This window comes from Eremothecium gossypii, chromosome VII, assembly GCF_000091025.4.
Source record: "Eremothecium gossypii ATCC 10895 chromosome VII, complete sequence".
In the NCBI taxonomy this organism is placed as follows: Eukaryota; Fungi; Ascomycota; class Saccharomycetes; order Saccharomycetales; family Saccharomycetaceae; genus Eremothecium; species Eremothecium gossypii.
In genome coordinates, this window is record NC_005788.4 from 51,479 (window position 1) to 70,334 (window position 18,856).

The 18,856-nt window shown below is 51.0% G+C and overlaps 7 protein-coding genes across 7 annotated transcripts; 4 read left to right on the forward strand and 3 right to left on the reverse strand.

Annotated features, from left to right (window-relative positions):
- Window positions 1-540: 540 nt before the first annotated feature.
- Window positions 541-2,205, forward strand: AGOS_AGL351W (AGL351Wp; the record flags this gene model as incomplete). The annotated part of the gene is made up of 1 exon (NM_211378.2): window positions 541-2,205. The coding sequence occupies one exon, from the start codon at window positions 541-543 to the stop codon at window positions 2,203-2,205; it is 1,665 nt and encodes a 554-aa protein (NP_986316.2).
- Window positions 2,206-2,370: 165 nt separating this feature from the next.
- PXR1 (telomerase inhibitor) lies at window positions 2,371-3,378 on the reverse strand (the record flags this gene model as incomplete). Its single annotated transcript, NM_211379.1, has 1 exon — window positions 2,371-3,378. The coding sequence occupies one exon, from the start codon at window positions 3,376-3,378 to the stop codon at window positions 2,371-2,373; it is 1,008 nt and encodes a 335-aa protein (NP_986317.1).
- Window positions 3,379-3,784: 406 nt separating this feature from the next.
- Window positions 3,785-7,063, reverse strand: PSE1 (importin PSE1; the record flags this gene model as incomplete). The annotated part of the gene is made up of 1 exon (NM_211380.2): window positions 3,785-7,063. The coding sequence occupies one exon, from the start codon at window positions 7,061-7,063 to the stop codon at window positions 3,785-3,787; it is 3,279 nt and encodes a 1,092-aa protein (NP_986318.2).
- A 332-nt stretch (window positions 7,064-7,395) lies between these two features.
- AGOS_AGL348W (fungal specific transcription factor domain-containing protein) lies at window positions 7,396-9,585 on the forward strand (the record flags this gene model as incomplete). The annotated part of the gene is made up of 1 exon (NM_211381.1): window positions 7,396-9,585. One exon carries the CDS (start codon window positions 7,396-7,398, stop codon window positions 9,583-9,585), a length of 2,190 nt encoding a protein of 729 aa, NP_986319.1.
- A 123-nt stretch (window positions 9,586-9,708) lies between these two features.
- AGOS_AGL347C (CBS domain-containing protein) lies at window positions 9,709-11,598 on the reverse strand (the record flags this gene model as incomplete). The annotated part of the gene is made up of 1 exon (NM_211382.1): window positions 9,709-11,598. One exon carries the CDS (start codon window positions 11,596-11,598, stop codon window positions 9,709-9,711), a length of 1,890 nt encoding a protein of 629 aa, NP_986320.1.
- A 414-nt stretch (window positions 11,599-12,012) lies between these two features.
- On the forward strand, window positions 12,013-16,215 carry YOR1 (ATP-binding cassette transporter YOR1; the record flags this gene model as incomplete). The annotated part of the gene is made up of 1 exon (NM_211383.2): window positions 12,013-16,215. The coding sequence occupies one exon, from the start codon at window positions 12,013-12,015 to the stop codon at window positions 16,213-16,215; it is 4,203 nt and encodes a 1,400-aa protein (NP_986321.2).
- Window positions 16,216-16,745: 530 nt separating this feature from the next.
- On the forward strand, window positions 16,746-18,638 carry AGOS_AGL345W (AGL345Wp; the record flags this gene model as incomplete). The annotated part of the gene is made up of 1 exon (NM_211384.2): window positions 16,746-18,638. One exon carries the CDS (start codon window positions 16,746-16,748, stop codon window positions 18,636-18,638), a length of 1,893 nt encoding a protein of 630 aa, NP_986322.2.
- Window positions 18,639-18,856: the final 218 nt, after the last annotated feature.

Sequence of the window (18,856 nt, forward strand, 5' to 3'; positions counted from 1 at the left end):
TACTCTATAAGGCGAAGCTCTATGTTCTTTCTTATTTGCCATTCTTGCTCAGAGTAACAACTATGTACATGTGGGCGAACGCAAGACACCCACACATTTTGTGGCTATGACCAAAGTCCAGCGGGGCTGTGCTTGCCACGAATTGGTATGCGACGCATTGCAACTGTGCCCTGCAAAAAACATAGATGTAAGAACCCCTGGAAATCACCGTTTAAGACATTTCGTTTAGGCTCACGCCACCCAGGGACAGATGGTTCCGCTAGTACGTCCGACGACAGGATTATCAAAAATCACCATAAACGAAATTATGGCAGCGTCAGTGACACTAACTGACGAAACTAATATACTAAGATAAAGCTTCTAATGGTTTAGTTTCTTAATAAATCATAAGTGAAGTTTCGCTAGTGGCATGTCTCGAGTCTCTGGAATTATATAAAAAAGGTGTTTGGAGCCGTAACAATGGCACAATCTATAGTTCAGTGGACACGCATTCAAACAATCGTGAGGTTTGCGGAGCTTTGAATTTGGTTGAAAATCGTAATGTTGCAGACAGCGATATACGGAACGGTTGCATGCCTCCTACAGGCTGTGGTCGCACAGAGAAACAATGGTGGGGCAGCGCTTAGCGCGACAGCCGGCACGGCGCCCTCGATTGCGACCTCCAGTCCTTCGACCAACAAGGTGCCGCCTATTGAGATCCATGGAAACAAGTTCTTCTATTCAAACAACGGCTCCCAGTTTTACATGAAGGGGATTGCATACCAGGCGGAGACGTCTGACGCTTCTGCGAGTGCCACGATCAACGACCCGCTAGCGGATTATGAGAGCTGTTCCCGGGATTTGCCGTACTTGTTGGAGCTAAACACCAACACGCTTCGGGTATATGCAGTGAACAGTAGCTTGGACCATTCAAGATGCATGGAACTTTTTGAAAGCAACGGGATTTATATTGTTGCGGATTTATCGGAACCAGCACTATCGATCAACAGAAACAACCCTGAATGGTCTTTGAAGCTTTTCGAAAGATATGCAGGTGTGGTTGACGAAATGCAGAAATACAGCAATGTGTTGGGGTTCTTTGCAGGAAATGAAGTAACTAACGAGATAAATAATACGGCAGCTTCCGCTTTTGTGAAAGCTGCTATTCGTGACACTAAGGCATACATTAAGGAAAAGGGCTATAGGGAAATTCCAGTGGGGTACTCAACCAATGATGACAGTAACTTTAGACAAGAGATTGCGGATTACTTTGCGTGCGGGTCTCAAGAGGAGAAGGCGGACTTCTATGGGTTCAACGTCTATTCATGGTGCGGAGATTCTACCTTTGAAAAATCAGGCTACTCAGACAGAACGAAGGAGTTTTCCAACTTGGGTATCCCAGTGTTCTTCTCCGAATATGGCTGTAACGAAGTCAGGCCTCGGAAGTTTGGCGAAGTTTCTGCTCTATACGGTAGCGATATGACAGATGTCTGGTCAGGAGGTATTGTATACATGTATTTTGAAGAAACCAATCAATACGGCTTGGTAACCGTCGACAGCAGTGGCCGCGTTTCTACCAACGATGACTATAACAACTTGAAGACAGCATTGGCCACAATTTCGCCATCATCTGCAAACAAAGATTCATACACCGCAAGTTCTGGCTCTGTCGCATGTCCTACAACTGGCTCAAACTGGCAAGCAGCAACTAGCTTACCACCATCACCACAAAAGGATGTTTGTGATTGTATAAAGAGTGCATTAAGATGTGTCATTTCTCCAGATGTCGACCAGAAGGATTACTCGGAATTATTTGGCTATCTATGCTCCGAAGCGGACGTTGATTGTTCAGACATTTCTGCCGATGGAACTACAGGAAACTATGGAGCATTTTCCTTCTGCGACGACGAGACCAAGCTATCATACCTATTGAACAAGTATTACCAAGAAAAGGGCAGGTCCTCCTCCTCTGCATGTGACTTCAGCGGCTCTGCAACGCTAGTCTCCGCCACAGGCACAGCATCTACATGTGTTCCTACATCTACCGGGATAAACTTGGGCTCATCTTCATCCAACAGCGGCAGTGGCAGAGGTGACAGCACTACCGCCACCTCTTCAGCAGCCGCAGCCGCAGATGCTATTCAACCGAACACCTTCTCAATGGCTTTATTCATCCCTACCGCTTTAGTATTTATGCTTACCGGTTTTGGCATAGCTATGTCTTGAGCACTCTATTGTCGCCTCAAGCTTTGACACATTTAGCTTAAAGTTATGTACTGTTCGTACCTAGGAAGAAACTAAACCAAGTTGCTATAAAATAATACTGAATTTGATCATTTATAATGCGGTAAAAGTTCACAAATAAATGCAGATGAAGTGCACATCTTACTGCTACGTCACCATAAATATTTCATTTAAGGCCTTGGGATCCATCACAGCAGCACGCTTCTGTCTGATCCACTTCGACCGTACCGAAAGCCTCGTAGAAATGGTTGGTGGAGGCGATGCAGCTGAGGCGCGAGGCTGTAGCATACTGTCTCTAGTTACATTATCTGAGTCAGCAGCTTTGGTTTTCGACTTTTTCGAAGGTTTGGTTGCTTCTGGATCATCGATAGAATCAGAGGACCGTAGCCTCTTGTTGCTCTTCTCCTTATGCTTTTTCTCCTTCTTCTCCTTCTTCTCCTTCTTCTCCTTCTTCTCCTTCTTGTCCTTCTTGTCCTTCTTCTCCTTATGCTCCTTCTCCTTATGCTCCTTCCCGTTATGCTTCTTCTCTCTGTTCTTTTCTTTCTCCTGCTCTTTCTCTTTCCTCTTACTCTTCCGGGTCCTATCTATATCGCGACACTTTTCCTTCAGAGCAGCGTTGTTGCTTTTCTCCCTCTTGGCCCTTGATTTCCGATCTCTGTGCTTACCGCTGACCTTAGCATCCTCAGCGTCATCTGCCGTGATTTCCTTTTTATCGTAACTGTAGCTTTTCAGCTGCATGGTGTCGGCATCCCAAGTGCTAGAAAGTACCTCTCCCTTGACAAAGTGGATACCCCACTTGCCGTTGATAATGTTTTCTTTCCGCTGTTTTTCTAACTCATCAGCAATTACTTCTTCCTTGCCGTTTAATCTACCCAGGATCCTCTGGAAGACATCTAGCCCTGCACACTCTCCGCTGTCAAACTCGTCTTTCTTCTCTTTCTTCTTGAGTTTTGCGCCCAGACCCATCGTATCGTCCTTAATTGTCACCTTAATATGCGTCGACATCGCATGCGAGGCATGGCCAAGGCCCTTTCCTGGTTCCCAACCTAGCTTTTCCAGATATTTGTGACCAAATCTTGACTTATCATTGCTCCAAGTGGTGTTCCTAGGATCTAGACCAAATCTCTGCTTGGTCTTAGTAGCTGCCAACCCCATGACACCAACGTATGACAGTAATTAGCGCTATGTGAACTTTATCCGCACTTCAGCTCTGCACGGTTTGAATGTTTTAAACATTTAGATGAGCATCGAGCAGAAAAAACTTCAACACGTTTCTTTTTTTTGGTTGCGAGTATTAATTAATTAATTTGATGAATTAAAAAATATTTTTATTTTTGGATATTCGGGTATTTCGGAGCTTGCTGTGTCCGGATAAACCATATTATCTACTCGACAACGCACTTGTTGACTGGCATGTGCCATCTCCTGGTGTGGTTTTAGTGCGCTCGCTAACTAATGACGATTCAGTAAGATCGGATTTATAAAATTATACATACTAATAATATCAACTCATTATGCAATAAAGTGTTTAGTAAGAAGAATCGAGTTGATTGTTTATATTTCAAGCAAACCATGTCTGAATGTCTTGCATTATAGAGGATGGATATCTCTGGAAGTATCGTAGGGCTTCTTCTTGTGGTACTGCAGACAAAAGCTTTTTGGTGCTGTCGACAACGGCGGTAGCTACCTTGCCTGAAATACTCTTCTGGTGCAATGCCTGCACCACATAATCAACTATTTCACCAAGTTTCTCCTTATCATGAACGGTGGGGTTATTAGAGTCTATTAAGTGACCCAAGAATCTGTAGTTAAATGCGGCTGCCTCCTCATCTTGTAAAATTGGGAAGGACTTGAGCCAGTTCACAACATATGTTTCAAAGGTGGGGATGTTAGCACCAAATGAATGAAGGATCTTTGCAACTGCGGCGGCAGTGTTCTCTGTAGCAGAGATGTTGTCTTCTGATTTAGCGTCTGGAATTGTGGTGATGAGGAAAAGTGTATCCAAAGAGGCCATGCAAACCTCCCCGAATGTGTTTGGTGCGTACTGGGCACATGATCCAATACAATAAGCCGCCGCTTGGCGAATAGATGGCTCTGGGAAGACTAGATAGTCCTTCATCTTACCTGCGAAGCTATCCTTGAACATGGCTGCGTTGTCGCCGCAGTAATGTACCATGTCCGATATTGCGACCAAAGCAAAGAGAGTTAGAATGACTTCGGAGTCCTGTAGATACATGTGTATCAATGGCCAAACCGATTGGAAGTGTGTGAGGTAGACACCATTAGTGGTCTGGAAAACTGCTGCGAGAGACTTGTTTATGTCATCCAATAGGTCTTCGTCGGTGAAATCTTCATACTCCTCATCGACATCCTCATTATACTCGTCTTCCTGGCCGTGGCGTTGTCTCACCCGCTCAAAAACGTCTGATAAGTTAGCCGACAAACCCTTGGTATACTTCTCTAACTGTTCATTGGTTAGTGCGTTATCACCCATGATTTTCAAACCATCAACCAAGGAAGCATGGTAGATACGGACTATCTCTGGCATTGGTTCCGAGATAATGCTGTTAATGAGCTTAGTCGAAGCCAGTTCCCAGAGTGCAACGGTGTTAGGGTTCTGGACACCTGTTGCAGACACCAAAGAGGAAAACAACACAGGTATCAATCCAGCACCAGTTGCTCTGACACCGTCATGCAAGTAGAAGTCCAGAGATTTTATCGCGATCTCTGTCATAATCTCCGGCACATAGGCTGCAAAATAATTCTTCAAAATGGTGGCATATACCTGTAGCAACTCCATGGCAGGAACCTTGTCGTCCAAGATAGAGGTGTGTATAGCGATATGTTTCCCCTGTATTTGGACAACATCCCAGTCTGTGTATTGCTGGAAGTTTTTAGCTTCCTCCTCATCAATTAAACTAACATCTTGCCCCGCTTTAGCGGTCTCTAACAAAGATGGTAGGACAATCGGCAAGAAGGGCACAAAATCTTCTCTCAAAATTCTGCAGATTCTGCTCCAGCCTTGTTCTAAGTACGTCTTGATTGGATCGTCGTCGTCAACACCTTCATTCTGGTATGAGATAAATAATTCAATCAACTCCTGCGAATGTGCTGAGAATTTGTCCTTACCCACAGCTAACGCAATTAGGGTCGCACACTCCATACATTTCCCCTTTAACGTCCTATTTTCTTTACCAGTATCAGTCTTCAAAACGCTCAACAATAGTGGCATCAATGTATCATAATATTTGATAAACTTCTTCTCAGCGGCCTCGGCAATGAAGGCAATCGTAGTTAATGCTTGTTCTTGAACATATAGTTTAGAACTTTGCAACATCGACAACAAGTTCGTTAATAAACTATCCAAATACGGTTCCAAAATGATTTGGGTTGCATGCTCAGAGAAATTGACCAAGGCCGCCGCGGCGTGAGTTTGGACCCTGTCAACAGACTGACCCGTCAATTTAGAAATTAGAGCTGGCAAAATACGTTCGTGGGAAGTCCTTTGGATTAGAGGTGCAAAATCAGTAGAAATCTGTCCAAGGACATTACAACATCCATACTGGACTCTAGGATGTGGATCATTAATAAGAGGGATAACCATATCTAGTATCTTTGGGATTTCACCAATAAGAACATCGCGACAGCCTTCTGCTGCTGAAGATAAAGCCATGAGCGCACCAAATCTCTCACGCCATTCAGCCGAGCCAACCATCTGCTGTAGATACTGGAAAAGAATAGGGGCCAAATATTTTCCATTTAACTTTAACGCCACACGATCCAAAGCCTGACGTGCGTTGTCGTAAGCAGTCTCTTCGTCGTCTTCCTCTACATCGTCGGAATTCTGCCATTCTATGGCTTGGTCATCGTCTATGGATACTTCTGTCATCATAAGTAGGGTGTCCATGATCAAGGATTGGGCGTAATTTGGATTCGATTTGCACATCTGAGGAGCGCATTCTGAAAATACTGTTAGTAGCTCCAACGCCGTTGTCCTTGCCGACGTTTCCAGGTCCTTATTCTTGATTACCATGTCTGTGAACTGAATCATCTGGTCAAACATGGATTTGAATAGCTTAGGAGCCAACTCGACCAACTCGATCAAAGACTCGAATACTGCTGCCAACGCGTCGTCCTTGCCGTCATCTAGGAACTTAGGTAGACTGTTCAATAAGCTAGGTAGTAGTACACCGAGCTTTGCCCAGTGCATCTTGGGAAGCTGTTTGAAGTAGCCGACGAAAGCCGTTACCGCGGCGATCTTGACGTCATCTTCTGTGTCGGTGAACCCCGCCTCAAATATAGGCAGCGCGTTGGTGATCTCGATTGCATTGATCAAATGCGGCACCGTCGAAAATATCCTGAAGCTGGACTCTCTGAAGTTCGGATTCTGGTTTTTTGTCGCCTCGAACAACGTCCGAAGAAGTTCGGGCCATGCAGGCAAGTCATCCTGTGCGCACTCCGCAATCGCGTCTGACAACTTGTGTCTGATGCCGTTCGAGCGTTCCGACACAAAGCCCTTGAGTAACGTCGTCCGGATCTGCTCCAATGCCTCCTTGCTGATATGCGTGATGTTCTTAGCAATGATCACTGCCTTTGACGACGGCGGCGCCCTTAACGCCAATTTGCGGAACAACACAGCCGATAACCCCGCGAGCGTGAGATCCTCCGAGAATGACGCTTGCTCCGCCAGAAATACAAGCAACACGTGGATGTTCTCCTCCGTGATCCATTGGTTATTCAAGGTCTCTTCCGCTGCTGCACGGATATTGTTATCTGCAGACCCAAACCCATGTAGCACATTGATCAACGTGTTATTGACGTCGCTAGATAAAGCCGACATCCTAATTCAATCTTCAACAGTGTTACTCGGTCTTGAAATTATTAGCAGCAAGAGAGTGCTGGTAGCTACCGTTACAGTGAAGATTTTTGTAACATGTGTAATACCATTACTATGGATTCATAGTCAAAATTTTCAGGCCACCTTGATTCACCAGAGACGGGTAACGATTTTACTACATCGCTTGGAACGAATTGTGTCAAGCTGGTCATGTGACATCGGAAGCGGAGGCACTAAGCAATAAAGGTGCTTAGTGTGATGGTGATGAGGAGAAGCTTGTGAGCTGTTGGCTACATTCTGGCTGCAGAAGGGCTGAAGCCAGAGCAGAATATACAATGTCCAGCAAGGCGGAGCAATTCGGTAGGATAGTGTCGAAGATCGAGCTGCTGGAGGCTGCGGTGAACGGGATGGCGCGGAAGTTGTCGGAGGGAGATGCGTCTCACGGGAAAGAGCGCCGGCAGCGCGACAGCAGCGATGGGCACGCGTCACAAAAGCGGCGGAAGACTGCCTACTGGGGCCTGGACTCGTCGGGGGTGTACCAGGAGGACGTGCTGGGGTCTGGGAAGCTGGGGCCGGTGGATATGCTGGCTAGTGCTTCGGTGGGGAACGGGGACAGCGAGGGAGGGGATAGCAACAAGGGGTGTGACGCGGGGCCGGACTCTGCGGTGACAGAGTTGTTCACGTCGCCGTTTGCGGTGCCGGAGGACCCGCTGCTGGCACGTGACAGCCAATCGGGCGTGGGTATGGCGTGCACCAATTTGATTCTGACGCCGAAGGGTCTGGAGTGGCTGAAATCCAAGTGCCTGAACTCGGACTTCGACCTGCAGTGCCTAACGCAGTGCTATCATGCCGCATTCCAGCAGAAAGACGCTCACATATGCAAGATCCCCACGGCCCCGCGCGAGCTACCGGAGGCCAGTATCTTGGAGAGGCTGCTGGACATCTACGCACTTTCCGGGGCGCCGGTGCTGTCGGTTATCTCGGCGCAGTGCACCATCGAAATTTATGCAAAATACAAGTTCGGTGGGGTTGCTGCAATGAAGGCGACTGAAGTGATGGTTCTGAACATTGTGTTCGCGCTTGCGTGTTTGATCATCAAACTTGGTGTGGTAGAGGAAGGCACTATTTCGTTGCTTGCATTGAACGTATCTCCACAGGAACTACAGGAATATGAGAACATATTTATTGCGAACGCGTTGCGCTATACTCACCGAACCACTGTCGTACCGGAGGGACTGTTGTCTGTGAAGGCAATACTTTGCCTAATTACGTACACGTCTTTCTCGGGGGCCCTGCATGCCTCATATATTCTTGTTGCGATTGCAGCCCGCCTTGCTCAAGATATGGGTCTCCATGCTGACATTATGCTCGAAGACTTGACGCCAGAGGAACAGTACAATAGGCGGAGCATCTGGTGGTTGTGCCGTTTTTTTGATCTGCGGCTTGCGATCACGCTGGGAAAGCCACCCGTAATTGCTAGCTTTGATACAAATACCAAGATACCCGCAATGAATAATAAAATTGAACTCCTGGAAAGTGTCATTTATGGATCATCGGAGGGAGTTGGAGACTATGATATTGATTTCACGAGGCAGCTCTACAAAATGGTGCTGCAATCCGAAGGATTCATCGCAATAGCACGCCACTACATCTACAAACTTTGTCTCATTACATCGCAGATGTACGAGCAGATATGTGCAAGCTCAGCTAAAATGGAGCCGAAGACTCAGCTGAAGATAGCGACAAAGTTGATTGCACAACTGGAAAAATACCGACTTTCGTTACCTGAAAACATGCGGCCTGGAACCAAAGAAGATGATTTAGACGCAATAATAGCCAATCAGAATCTATCCCAAAATTCTCTGTTCTGGTTGGTGTATGAGATACAGTTGAGCTTCCTGATAGATATGATGATGGTGCACCGGAGTCAATACAAAGCGCAAACCCGCCTTTACAAGCAGGGGAAGATAGACGTAGAACCTGAATACAAATGTGTCGAGTATGCGAGAGATATTCTACTGTGCATTGTACGTGTGAAGCTCGACTATGTTTCTATAATAATGAGATCCAAACCATGGGCGTTTTTGCTGGCGTTCTTTGATATCTATGTCTACTCGATGGTACATCATACTAATGCGAAGATAATTGAAAAAGACATGCAATTGTTAATAAAAGCTTACAACTCCCTGGCACAGGGGTTAACTCCCAATTCGAATATAGAGAACGAATACCAAATGGGGCCTAGTTACAGAGATAAAAACAGTCTTACTCAGATAAAGAACGTACTGCTAATCTTCAAATGCTTGTTAAATATTCTGCGGAGCACTTTAGAGGCCAAACTATGTATTAAATTTAACTTGCCAGGTGTGGAACAAGTGCTGCAGTATACTGAGTTGGATCAAAACTTTTTCCAGACGCCTATTGTGGATAATGTCATTCTGAATTCAGATATCATGCTCAACCCTTTTGCAACTGGAATTGGATTCGAAGAGACCGCCGAAGGCTACTGTGGTTTCTTCCGATAGTATGTGGGGTTATAATGTAAATAGACTAACGAATAATAAGCTCAGAGATATGATCCTGCCATCCTCTCATTGCTTTTGCACATCGAAAGACCAAGAATTGCGGCAGTATAAATAACCAGATTGCTACAATAACATCTTGCCGAAGCCGACACCTAACATAAAGAAAACCCCGAACTTCATCCAGGATGACTCGGCGACGCTACGCAACGCCTGAAACCTGGAAATTAGCCAGTTCAATAAGGATAGCCCCCATCCGGGCTTAGAGTACCGTTTAAGCTTCAGAATTAACGGGATATCAGAACCGTAGCCCGCGGTCTTGAAATGCAGCTTTAATATGTCTTGGAAATCTTGTTCACACTTAATAAGTTTATCTGGGCAGTTGATATGGTACATATCGCTGTCCCCTATAGCACTGCCGAGCTTTAGCGTGGCGTCTATCTTAACGATAAGGCGTCTAAAGGAATCCAGGCCATTTCCACGTACAAGTACCCTAACAGAATTGATGAAGTTCGAGCCATCTCCGTCGGCTAGGACTACGGCAACTCGGCAGGTGTGCGTTCCAGAAGCACAGTTCCCGAAGAAATCCTTCTGCAGCAGTGTCCTCTGCCTTTTACAGAAACCTGGTCGCCGGAAACGCGTGTGCTGGGGGGACAATCGGACATTGGTGAACTCTAATTCGGGGTTAGAGATTGTATCCAGCTGTCGATGGGAAACCAAGCACGACTGCTGCATCTTAGTCGGCGACTGGCTCGAAGACGACGAGATAGAGCAGGCATAGTCCGAAGTATCGAACGACTGTAGAAAATAAATATAGTCGTGCTCTCCGACAAGGTTGTACCACTGATCGGCCCTCGTCAATCGTCCATGGGCCCCGGGATCACCTGTTTCCTTTTTAACGGCACATGATGCCCCTCCGACATGCAGACTGTCTCCCTGCAAGCGTCCCTCGAGACACCAACTCAGCGCTGCGTGAGTAAGCTGCAACACAGTAAAGAGGCCCACGATAGCCCCTGTAGTCTTGACAACCGGAAGATTCAGGTAATGTCCATCGTGCATCATCAGCAGCGCAGAATGTAGCCCCTCCGTCTCGGCCGCGTACTGCGGCCACGATGTCATAAATCGGGCAAGTGTGCACCCGTCGGTCTCTGGATCCAGGCCCTGCTGGAGCACCCTACACACCACGTCCTTGCTCGTGAAGATGCCAATTACAGTGTACGCATCGGCGCCCCGTCCCGGGCGCACATGCGGGCTTGGCAGACCCTGCGCCCCAGCAGCCAGTGGCTCCACGTCGCGGACCAGCACCGCCGTCGTGTCGAGGCGCCGCATCAGCGCCAGCGCCTCGCGCACCGTCGTCGTCGGGCTCGCCACGGCAAGCCCCGTCGCGTAGCGCCGCGACGCGAGCAGCCACTGCAAGGTGGGCATCTCCATCTGCTGCACCACGCGCGCAATGCCCAGCGCCCGCCGTCGACCGTCCGCCGCGCCGCACGCGACGTCGCTCAGCACGTCCTGCAGCCGCGTCCCGCCGACCGCTGCCCACTCTAGCCACGCCATCGCCAGCTGGAAGCATTTGGTGATGTCCAGCACCCCCAGCACCTCCCTGCTCCCCGCCTGCAGTACCGGCAGATGCCGCAGCCGCCGCACCACCATCAACTCCAGCGCCGCGTTCACCGGCGCGTGCTCGTCTACTGTCACCGCGCCCCACGTCACCACATCCCGCACCCGACGCTCCCGCGCGCTCCCGCGCCCGCGCAGCGCGAGGTCTTTCGTCGTGATTATACCCGCCACCCTGCCGCCGTCCCCCACCAGCGCACAGTGCCCGCCCTCCGCCTGTAGCCGCCGTACCACCTCCAACACACCCTCATCTTCCGCGCAGAATACCGGCCTGTCCAGCGGCAGCGCACTCACCGCTAGCACATGCCCACTAGTACCACTAGCCATGGCTATCTGCCTTCCTACTGACGCGGGGCGCCCGGCTCGCTTTACTTGGCCCCCGTCCGCGCACCCACCGTCCATCCGCGTGAGCGCCGCACGCTGTGGCTGTCACCCACTGCCAGACCGTTGGCCACTCGCGGTCGCTGCTGCGGCTTTGGTAATGCGCCGGTAATGCGTCTCCTGCACCCGGACGCCGGGTCTCGCATTTGGACTGCCGCTCCCCTAAGCAACAGCCTCTTCGGCGCGCGACTACCTTCCAGAAGAAGCTGTACCGATAAACACATGGAGAGCAGCCGCACTTGGTAATGCCGTTGTTACAGCCAGGCGCAAGGACTAGCCGCAGCTGCTATGCACTGTCGCGGTTTAGGCCGTAATCGGGGGGCGCCGATGGCACAGTATAAGAAGCCGCAGGCGCTACGCGCGCACGAGCGCTGAGGGTAAACATCGCGGGTTCCTGGTACTAAGAGTGTGTAGTAGGCGCTATTAAGGCTTAAGATGACCGCAGCGCTAGCAGATGAATACAACGAGGATGCCAAGCGCGGAACATCGTCTATACGGCGCTCAACGGCGTCGTTTTCGGAGAGCGGGTCAGACTTCCTGAACAGTGGGGACCGGGAAAAGCTTGGCGACTCGACGCTGCAGCCGCAGCGGCGACTTTTCAGCTGGGTGCATGGCAAGGACCTGCCGCCGGTGCCGGACGAGGAAGAGCGGGAGCGGTACCCGCTGTACCGTGCCAATCCGCTGTCGCGGATGATGTTTTGGTGGGTGGTGCCTGTGATCCGCGTCGGGTACCGGCGGACGCTGCAGCCGAATGACCTGTGGGTCGTGGACGGGTCGCTCGGGGTGGACGAGATGTACAAGAGGTTTGTGCGGCATTTCAGGCGCTACGTGCAGCGGGCGGAGGCGCAGTACCGGCTGGAGCACCCAGAGGCGACGCAGGAGGAGATACGTACTAACGCGCGGATGCGCAACAACGACTTGCTGCGTGCGCTGTGTATCACATTCCGGTGGCCGTTATTCTTGGCGTTGCTGAATGCCGCAGTGACTAATCTGCTGTCGTGCGCGCAGCCGTTGGTTACGAGGGCCATCATCCGTCACCTAGACCCGCACTCGCGCGAGTCTGTGGGTGTGGGAGTGGCGTATGCGATCTGCGCGTGTGTGTTGCTTTTCATCAACGGGTATTCTTTTAACCACATGACGCATCAGTCGATGCGCACGGCGCTGCAGATACGCACGGTGCTGACAAAGGCCATTTTGGGGAAGGCGTTGGTGCTGTCGGGCAAGGCCAGGAACGAATGGCCACCCGGCACATTGATATCCATGGCGAGCACGGATCTTTCGAGAATGGAGTTTGCCGTTTTTTTCCAGCCCTTCCTGCTTGTGTTTCCTCTGGTCTTGGCGCTGGGCGTGGCACTGCTACTTGTTACCGTGGGGCCAGTAGGGCTGCTGGGGCTGGCGGTGTTCATCGTGGCTTTGGGTCTTGCGACTCTAGCGTTCCGGAAAATGGTCAAGTACCGGGTTGCCGCAACGGTTTTTACTGACGCGCGGGTGACGCTGATGCGCGAGATTATGAACAGCATGAAGATGCTGAAGTACTACTGTTGGGAGCGTGCTTATGAAGAGCGGGTGACTGATGTGAGGTACAAGGAGGTGCACAAGGTGCGGCAAATGATGATTTTTCGAAGCATTCTGGTGACTACTGCCGTTACGTTGTCGACGATTGCCGGCATGGTCTGTTTTCTGGCGATGTCGCACCTGAACTCGGAGAACCGGAATGCCGCCAATGTCTTCTCCGCTCTCTCTCTATTCCAGGCCCTGAGTATTCAGCTGTTCTTTATTCCAACGGCGCTCAGTACTGGCGCCGATGCTAAGATAGCTTTGAAGCGCATACAGAAGCTGCTTTGGGCGTCCGAGCAGAGTCACCGCCAAGATGATTCTTCGGATAAGCTTGGACCACTAGATCCTTCGGTGGCAATACAGGTTGAAAGCGCATCTTTTGAGTGGGAGGGTCAGAAGGACTCTGATCTCAAGGGCGCGCAGAAGACGGAAGACGACTCGGTGCAGTCTGATACAGTTACTGTGCTATCGAAAAAAAGAGAAGAAAAACAGTCTAGAGAGGAAGTATTTAAAGTACCGTTCACTGGTCTTAACGATCTCTTGTTTAGTATCAAAAAGGGCGAATTTATCATCGTTATCGGCGCCATAGGCACAGGGAAGACATCCTTGTTGAATGCTGTGGCTGGCTACATGAAAAAGACTACCGGAAGCGTGCACGTGAACGGCTCACTACTATTCTGTGGGGTGCCGTGGATACAGAATGCTACCATCCGCGACAATATTATATTCGGGTCATCATTCGACCAAACCCGGTACGACGAGGTGGTGAATGCATGTGCTCTAGAAGCAGATTTTAAGATTTTCCCCGCCGGTGATAAGACAGAAGTCGGTGAACGGGGAATCACCCTTTCTGGCGGTCAGAAGGCACGTATCAGTTTGGCCAGAGCTATCTACAAAGATCGCGACATATACCTGTTTGATGATATTATCAGCGCCGTTGACGCGAATGTCGCAGCACATATCACCCAAAAATGTCTCCTTGATAGATTACAAAATCGGACTAGGATTCTTGCGACGCACCAGCTGGCACTAGTCCAAGAGGCTTCGCGTGTTATTTTTCTAGGACAGGATGGTTCCTTCGACATGGGTACCCCCGCGGAGCTACATGAAAAGAATTCTCAATTCCGAAATCTCATGAGTTTGTCATCACAAACAAATGCTGAAGAGAGTGAGATGGAGTCCATTAGGAGCCAGTCGAAGTCGAAGAAGGCTTCTACGGCGCCCGTAAGCATGCCCGACTTTAATGAAGAGATTGATGATGGTCGTATAACTTCGAAAGAAGAGCGTGCGGTCAACGCCTTAAAATTCAAAGTTTACAAGGATTATCTCATGGCAGGGGAAAAATCCTCTAAAATGTTGATAGTAACCGTGTTAATAACTCTTGTTCTGATGACAACATTTTTCTCGCTGTTCAACTCTGTTTGGCTTTCCTTCTGGACAGAGTACCGGTTCCCGGGTAGACAAGACGCTTTTTACATGGGGATATACTTCATGCTGACGTGCCTAACGTTCATATTCACCAATTTGGAATTCACATTTCTGCTGCATATCGGGCTAAGCGCATCTCGCAGGCTCAACCTCAGCGCTGCTAAGCGCATCTTATATGCTCCAATGAGTTTCATTGACACTACACCCATGGGAAGAATCCTTAACAGATTTACGAAGGACACAGACGTTCTCGATAATGAGCTAACCGATTCCACGCGTATGTTTGTGTTCCAAATGGCGAATGTTGTGGGGGTATTTATCCTCAGCATTGCATACCTTCCCTACGTGGCCATTGCCGTTCCGATTTCTGTATTATTGCTTCTTTTCATCGGAGACCATTACCAGAGCGCGGGCAGAGAGGTAAAGAGACTAGAAGCCATTCAGCGCTCGTTTGTGTACAATAACCTGGGAGAGGTTCTCGATGGCCTAGATACCATCCGGGCGTACAACGCGCAGTCCCGTTTCCTGCGGAAGTCGGACTATTTCCTGAATCGCACCAACGAGGCGGGGTACTTGGTTATCGGCGCCCGCTGCTGGGTCGCATTGACCACCGACCTGGTCGCCATTGCAATCGCGCTCATTGTCACGCTTCTATGTGTCACGCGTGTGATTCACATCACACCCTCTTCCGCTGGTGTGCTGCTCACTGTCGTTCTGCAAATGCCTGCTTACTTCAACATGGTACTGCGGGGATTTACAGAACTCGAAAATAACATGAATAGCACGCAGCGCGTCCACTACTACGCCACAGCCCTGCCACAGGAGGCGCCACAGTACCTGCCAGGTGCCGCCCCGCCGGCCGGCTGGCCCGCTGCTGGGGAAATTGTCTTCCAGGAAGTCTCATTTGCCTACCGCCCCGGTCTGCCACTGGCTCTCTGCGGCGTCTCTTTCCATGTGCGTGCCGGCGAGAAGATCGGCATTTGCGGGCGCACTGGCGCTGGCAAGACGTCCGTGACCACGGCGCTCTACCGCCTGTCCGAACTCGAGAGCGGGTCCATCAAGATCGACGGCGTAGACATTGCAACCCTGGGCCTCCACGACTTGCGCAGCGCCCTATCCATCATCCCCCAGGACCCCCTGCTCTTCCGTGGCACCGTCCGCAAGAACCTTGACCCCTTTGCGGAGCACACCGACGGGACTTTGTGGTCCGCTCTTGTGCGCTCGGGCGTAGTACCTGCAGGCGTCGTGCCCACATCCCATAAGTTCCATCTGGACCAGGAAGTCGACGAGGGAGGCGCAAACTTCTCGCTGGGCGAGCGCCAGCTGCTGGCCTTGGCCCGCGCCCTTGTGCGGAGCACCCGCATCCTCATCCTCGATGAGGCCACGTCCTCTGTGGATTACGCCACAGACGCACGTGTCCAGGCGCGCATTGCCGCGGAGTTTCGCCAAGCCACAGTGCTCTGTGTCGCACATCGTCTGCGCACCATTATCTCCTACGACCGCATTCTAGTGCTGGATCAGGGCCGCGTGGCCGAGTTCGACACCCCTTACCGCCTCTTTGCCCGCGAGGATTCTCTTTTCCGTGCTATGTGCGTGCATACTGGCATCTCAGCCTCTGACTTCGCGCCAGCCGCCGATATTCCGTCCCTGTAGCGGCGGCCGGCGGCTGACACTGCTACGGCTGCACGGGTTTCTGCGCCGCGCGTGCGTAGTTTCTGGCCCGACTTGAAATTAGCTCAGTCCCCATCGCGCCGCGGGTGAAACTGCATGCGCGTCTATATATGCGTATAGCTCTCTCCTCTCCGGGCTCGCGTCCGGCGGCTCCGTGTCCGCTAGCAGGGGTTTCTATAGGAATCGGCATAACCATATACACACCGAACACCGCCCTATCGCAGGACGGCGCAGCGTGACGTTCGAGACTTTCGGCAGGGTATCAGCGGCGCAGAGCGAAAGTGAGGTTACGCGGCAGCGCACAGCAGGGGCAACAGTAGCGTAACTGCACGGTACGATTGGGTTGTACCAGACATAAGGAAAAGGCGACTGCTAGGAGGAGATCCCAGGGGCCGGGTCATACGATAGCCGAGTCAGCTGTGAAATTCGAAAGCGCTCGAAAGTAGTGCAGACTGGAAGTACATATAGTGCGCGATTTTTCTCGGCTGGAGGGCGACAAGGCAGGCAGTACCATGACGGCACTGGAGAGTGGGTGGCTGCAGGCAAAGAACAAGGACTCTGCCGCGGAGGCGTACGCGGGCGGCCACGCGTGGCCGCACGCAGAGATGACGCCTGCAGAGGAGGACGAGGAGGAGGACGAGGTGTTTTCGCGGTTGAACTCGCTCTCGGACAGCGAGGACGGCACTTTTGGGCTTTCGAAGGTCTTCTACGGCCCGGCGGCTGCCGGCGCGGTGCACGGCGCGCGGAACATTACATACGAACGAGGATTTGAGCCGCAGTACGCGCTTGGACCGACCGAGGACCAGCGCCTTTCGCTGGACTGCGCATTGTTCCAGACCTTTGCGGACGGTCCGTCAAGCGACACCCCTGCCAGCTCCACCCCTGCCAGCTCCACCCCCGCGTCTGTGGGCAGTGTCCCGTGGAATGCAGGCATCTTCGACGCGTGGTGCAGTTCGCTTGACTCGGTTGTAGCGGACAACTACGCGCCCGTGCCAGCGCCCGCGGCAGGCGCGGGCCGGGTATACCAGCGCTCGCAGTCTGTGTGCACGGCCATGCCCCCGGTCGAGTGCGCGCGAATGACCGGGCCAGCCGTCGGCATATCGCCCTTGCAACGCGGCCTGAGCGCCGGGCGCGTGTTGAAGCGCGACAGCGCAGGCTCTGTGCGCCGCGGCTCGTGCTCGTCTCTCTACGGTATTCCGGGCGCTCCTGCGTTTCCGCATACCACTCACGGCACGCACCACCCTGCTGTGTACAAGTATGTGGCGCAGGCACAGCTCTCCATGCAGTGTAACACCACAAAAGTGGAGATGGCAAACAAGTCGGAATGGCTTCCAGTGTCGCCGATGACGCCGGAAAGATCGGCGCACATTATCGCTAAGCTCCAGGAAAAGAATGTGCTCTTGGACACAGCGTATGAAGTGTTCGAGCTCTTTCCGCGGCAAAATTTCCTTTCACAGAAATTGGAGCTTCTAGCGATGGAGTTCGAGCCCCACTTCGCTAAAAACCGCACTGCAGAAGAGACCACAGCGCTTATGTCCGAGGATGCTGTTGCACTTAATAAACACATATGGTTAAACCAGCGGGAGAAGCGCAGCGCAACGCAGTTGAAGCAGTTCCCGCGCTTCACTGTGCGCGAGGCGCCGGATAACCGTGCGTGGCCATACCAGATCGAAGTCCGAACCTCATCGGGTTACAACGACTTCACGGCACAGGATGAGCGCGACTTGCAGCTCACGCACATGGACTTCCTTCTCATGCGGTTACGGCACATGAATCTCCTCCGGGAGTCGGACGACCGCAAGCGAAAGACTAAGTACTACGAGTTTATTGAAGGTAAGATGAAGCGACCGTTGAACAGTTTTATGCTATACCGGTCGGCGCTCATGAAGGCGCTTTCGATCTTGAAGGTGGCCAAGATCGTGACCGACCTCGTGCGCGCAGTCAGCGAGGAATTGCCGACGCTGGACGAGCGTGCGATCTTGGGCCTTCTCGTAGAGACTGTCAAGTCTCGACGCGGCACCACATACCTTGAGTCGCCTCACATACCGCGGTTGTCCACCCTCATCGACGAGCATCTCTACAAGCAACAGGACGCACGCGTATCTGGAAGCTTGAGCATGGCAGGTAGGGATCCCGCCCGTGTGCCGGTGGATCCGAAATTCAGCAATCACACGGTGCTCGCGCAAGTGATCACGCTGATGTGGAACTCTGAATCCACCGACTGCCGCGAGGGATTCGTACTTTTTTCGAAAGTAGAAAAGAACCACCACCATCTAGTCTACCCCAAATACAAGTATTGCCCTGTCAAGAAATTGAAGCTGGAAGAATTAGAGCGCAATTTGAACATAACTACCTTCACTCCGGATCTCTTGGATGGATTTAAGAACCTACATCCGGCGGAGTAGAAACTTTCATGTTAACGGGACGGCGGTTCAACTTACCTGGGCATAAACGAACTGAGCTGTTCCTTTTAAAACTGGTTTTACAAGATTCAAAAAATACTGAAGTAATTATACATTGCTCGTTCAATTCAGTGGGTTCCTTTGACTTTCTCTGTAGTGTTTTAATATTATAATACACATACCTTACCTTAGACTACTCTGTGAAGGTTTCAAAGTTTATA